The following is a 5,000-nucleotide window of genomic DNA, read 5'->3' as shown; positions in this document are numbered from 1 at the left end:
GGAACCCAATGGAACACACATATACACACACACACACACACACACACACACACACACACACACACACACACGCGCAGACGCAGACACAGACACAGCACCAGTAGTAGACTCCGGGCACCTCCACCGTTTACCTCACCCCCGGTTCACCCAGACAGAGGCAGCCCCCAGACATGGGCTGACACAGGTCCTCACTGACTGTAAACACATGCAGCAGGTTATGTTTCTAGCGGCCGGGAACATGACTCCACCACCTGAAGGGGGTTCTGGCGGTGCGTACAATGGCTGCTCTATTTATGGCGAACCCCCTCCCCCCCACCAGCCCCCCACCCTAACCCTCATCATCACCACCACCACAACCACCACCTCTGAAACTCAACCATATCCTGCATATGTCCTTAATCTAGGTATATACATAAACCCCTCCGCTTTTTTTTCCCCCTCATCGGATCCAATGTTCTCACAAGAATGGATTCAATATGGGACAAATATGCGAGAGCTTTGCCCGAGCATGTGCTGCCCGTTTGCCACGGCAACGTCTGGGGGTTTGTGGTGTGTGTGTGCTTTTGGACTCCAGACAATCCATCCCTCCCTATTGGCTCTGAGGTACACTGGCATACATAGGGGCTTGCGTGTAAACATAGGCCAGGGGGACCGGGACGGGACAGGGGACGGGGAAGACGGGGGGGGGGGTGCGGGGGGGATGGAGGTGGGGGGGGGTAGTACCTCTTAGCCATGGGGAAGTAGCGGGAGCACTCGGTACCGTCCCAGGCACAGTAGGGGTCCCGGGCCAGGCAGCACTCTGCGCACGCCTTCCCATACACCTCGCAGCGGTGCAGGGGCATCTGGGAGACGCCGATGGACGAACCCAAGTACAGTTGTTGCTGTTGGAACCAGAGGCGGGGAGGGGGGGGGGGGGGGGGGGTGGAACACGATGCATCCTTGAATTTGATCCAAATCGTTTTTCAAAAATGGTTATTTAGTGTCAAACTTTGCCAGATGCCGTATGAAGTGGTTTGGTGACAGTTGAACCGCTCTTAGAGAAGGAGGAGAGGGACGGCCGTTTTTTGTTGTAAATCACGCTAGCAGAGGCAGGCAGGAATGTGCGTCACCCTTTGGCACGCAGCTACATCTCCATTAGCAGACTGAGGTGATCTCACTCTCACACCTATGTTGTTTTTATGGGCTTTTTAAACTCTTTTTAAACCCTGCTGTCAAACGTCTCATTGTTTTGTGCGTTGAAGCCCGGCGGCTAAAGGTGTGTCACACCTCGGATGAGCAACTGGCAACGAGGAGACAATCACTGTCGTGCTTTGGAACACGTCAAACACTGTTTTTATGCCTGGTGTTTTTTTTTAATGAAGTCAATTTTATATTTATTAATTGTTTAATGCTTGCATTGTGTACTTATCTTAAACATCCCTGTCAGTAGCAGTGGTATTAGTGGTAGAAGTTGGAGTAGTTGTAGTAGCGATAATATAGGTAGTGGTAGTAGTAGTGATGGTAGTGGAAGTAGTGATAGTAGTGGTAGTAGTGGTAGTAGTGGTAGTAGTGGTAGTAGTGATAGTAGTGATAATAGTGGTAGTAGTGGTAGTAGTGGTAGTAGTGATATTAGTGGTAGTAGTGATATTAGTGGTAGTAGTGGTAGTAGTGGTAGTAGTGGTAGTAGTGGTAGTAGTGATAGTAGTGGAAGTAGTGATAGTAGTGGAAGTAGTGATAGTAGTGATAGTAGTGGTAGTAGTGATATTAGTGGTAGTAGTGGTAGTAGTGATATTAGTGGTAGTAGTGGTAGTAGTGATATTAGTGGTAGTAGTGGTAGTAGTGGTAGTAGTGATATTAGTGGTAGTAGTGGTAGTAGTCATAGTAGATGTAGATTGACCCCATTCCTTTATTTCTCGTCCTTTCTCTGGCCGATATTCTTTATTGTTCATCTCATATTCGAAGGCATCATTACCTGCTTTGTAGAAAGTTCCATTGCTGTTATGGCCGTGGGCTCCTGGAGACAAAGAAAGAGAGAGGAGGAACAAGTGATTACAACCCAACATAGAGCCGTACCAGTACAGAGGTATGGGTGGCTGACTGGAGCAGGGCGGGGTGCAGAGAGGGTGTCCTACCCTGAACACTGTCATCTCCTCCAGTAAGACCTCCTCCAAGTCATGCCAGGACCCTCTGGGGACGGACACCACCTTCATCACTGTCCCAATGTCTGCAGAAGAATCACAGCACACAACACGTTGTTGGTCCAAACACTGACGATATATTGTTATGCATAGCTGCCCTAAGGTTGCATATGGAAATGCAATGAGCAAGATACTATAATGTAGTACAATGCTTCTCTTCTCATTGAGACTTATGTGATATTTTACATTTTCCCTAACAAATGTACGAAATAAAATAGATAAATATACTATACAATTACAAGTTATTGTCAATATTTTGATCATAATATTTGTATCATATCCCCACACATATTGATGTGTGGGGATGTGATCAATGATATAAATGTATTAGCATGCTGGAGTATCACTCCGCACAGAGTAAACAACCTTTTATCGATGAACATATAAATTGCATATTTAATTAATTTGCATACCAGTGCCAATAAACATGACGTCGTACTGGCCGTCCTCCGCCTCCACCTTGTCCACCACGATCTGGGTGAACTGGTAGTCCACGTCCGTCTTCACCATGATGGGCTTGTTGTTGATGGGGTACACCGGGTGGAACATGGCCGGGTGGCTCCTGGCGAACGTGACCACGTCGTCAGGGAGGTCCTTGGTGGTGTCAAAACCGCCAAACGTCTTGCTGGGGCACTGAGGGGGAGAGGGGAGGGGACAGTTAGGATCATTTCCTTGATGTTTTGAAGTGATCAGGCATGCAAGTATGTAATCAAGGATCTATCTCCACTAGGTTAGACTGCTACCCGTGTCCTGGTACATGAAAGTGGGCTGGACCGTTATTGCTGTGTGTTTGTCCTGCTATGACGCCTCTGTGAAAAGGGGTCTATTATTAAGAATGTTTAAGTTAAGCATGTAAACACGCTCTGGTAGGACAGAGTTTGGGTGGGGTAAGGTTGAAGTGATGGGAGGGAGTGAAGCTCAAACACTAATGTACTATACACACTCTCTCTTTTCCTTGTGAAATTGCGAAGATGTCAACGTCATAACAATCACATATGTGATTTTTGGCACAAATAAGTTCCAAAAAATAATAATATATGAGGATGAAAAATTGATAAAACCGGTTCATCATCATACAGAGTTTCGGTTACGTGACCCAAAATGAGGCTCGGGCGGAACAGATGGTTTTGGTTTTGATAGAGGGATGACTGGGTGCCGACTGGGTTACGCTCAAGCTGTTATTATCACTTGGAATGTTTTGCCTGCACGCCCAGACTTGTGTTGTGATAAATAAAACACATAGGCAGGAAGCGCACCAGGAAGCTGAGGGTGCCATGTCATTTTGATGTCCAACACATTTATAAAAAAAAAAAAGGGCATGTGTTGATGAATGATCTCTCTAGATCTGTGTCCATGGAAATCACACGTGGGAGTCATCTCACCGTGCCTGGTCGCGGGTAGGGCACCCGACCCTGGAAGGGCACCCACTGATAGTTGGGTCCGTCCCGGTGAGCGTAGGGGCCCAGGAACACCCTCCTGATGTCCACCATGCTGTACAGACACACCGCCGAGCCTTTGAAGATGTTACTGTGGGGGAGATATGGAGAGGGCTCAACGGCACGGTACGAAATAGACCAGATAGAGAGGACATTAAAGTAACAACACAAGATAAGATGGCGCTTCCTTCACCCCAGACGGGAAACGTGTGTCGCGGCAGAAAGTACAGGACAGTAGACGACTTAAAAATATCTTCTCGATGCTAATGTTGATTCCCAATTTTTTTAACCATGTGGACGGTTAACATTATCTACTTTATTGGCGTGATAGCTTAGTGTCTAAACTAAGCTAAATGCTGCCAATATTAAAGTTTCAATCTCAAAGATTTCCGCTTTATTTTATTTTGTTTGTTTGTTTTGGATGAGCAGTAATTGCTGGTGTGTTTTTAGACCATACTTCCTAGGGAGGAAGTGAGGACCATCACCCAGCAGGGGCTGCTCCCTGGCGGAACAACCACTACTGGGTGATTTTAAACATGTCACTAACTGTGTGTTGCTGCTGATTTCTCCCGGGAATGTCCCACAGACACCCAGTTTGAAACATTCATAATACTGCAAATGCAAGGTCTTTCATCAATTGGCTCCATCCCCATTGTGGGAGCTCATTCCGAGAAACACTAACCAACGGTTAGTGGCATGAAGGTAAATCTACTCTGGCAGTACCTAGATGTGGTGAACACCGTGTAGACGATGGGGTTCTTAGGGTCCTTGGTGCTCATGAGAAAGACGTCCTCTGAAAACCAATGCAATGACAATGTTACGTCACATGACAAATTTCACACATTGCATCCGTACTACATTTCTGTACATTTCCATACACAGTGCACATTGTTATTTTACCAACATGTAGGGATACGTCATTTCAGCAGTAATGAGTACACACTTTTTTCAGTTGTAGCTTTCTCTACATTTGTGATCATCCTGCATATGTTTCGGATGCATGTTCTATTTAAAGGGGACATATTATACCACCAGGTGTGAGTGTGATTAGCCATTACATGTATTACATACATCTAGGTGGACACGCCCACCTGTGATGTCAGAAGAGGCAGATTTTCAAAACAGCTTGTAATGGCTCATCCCACTCACACCTGGTGGTATAATATGTCCCCTTTAACTAATATATATTGTTGCATCATTTGACATCTTCACTGTGCTCGTATCACCCTCCACTTTAATGGTATTCAGGACGGGGCGCGGCAGACAGGGGACTCACGCAGCTCGTCAAAGTGTGTGTCTATCCCGTTGGGTCCTGGCACTGAGCAGACCAGCCGAGCCTTCAGGAAGGTGGTCCACTTGTTCACCAGACTCCGGTGACCCCCCAGGT

At 46.7% G+C, this 5,000-nt stretch overlaps 1 protein-coding gene across 1 annotated transcript in view; it reads right to left on the bottom strand.

Annotated features, from left to right (window-relative positions):
* Positions 1-5,000, bottom strand: part of sema3ab (sema domain, immunoglobulin domain (Ig), short basic domain, secreted, (semaphorin) 3Ab) — a 28,174-nt gene that overhangs the window by 6,360 nt on the left and 16,814 nt on the right. Inside the window, exons 8-14 of the mRNA XM_084476980.1 lie at positions 4,890-5,000; positions 4,337-4,406; positions 3,560-3,704; positions 2,591-2,810; positions 2,112-2,203; positions 1,952-1,993; positions 724-881 (exon numbers count right to left, since the gene is read on the bottom strand). The exon at positions 4,890-5,000 is cut by the window's right edge and continues 4 nt beyond it. Of these exons, the coding sequence (XP_084333106.1) occupies positions 724-881; positions 1,952-1,993; positions 2,112-2,203; positions 2,591-2,810; positions 3,560-3,704; positions 4,337-4,406; positions 4,890-5,000 (838 nt within the window). The remainder of the gene's footprint in view (positions 1-723; positions 882-1,951; positions 1,994-2,111; positions 2,204-2,590; positions 2,811-3,559; positions 3,705-4,336; positions 4,407-4,889) is intronic.

Source organism: Micromesistius poutassou (assembly GCF_964030765.1).
Source record: "Micromesistius poutassou genome assembly, chromosome: 13".
Lineage (NCBI taxonomy): Eukaryota > Metazoa > Chordata > Actinopteri > Gadiformes > Gadidae > Micromesistius > Micromesistius poutassou.
This window is presented reverse-complemented; position numbering and strand designations above follow the sequence as displayed.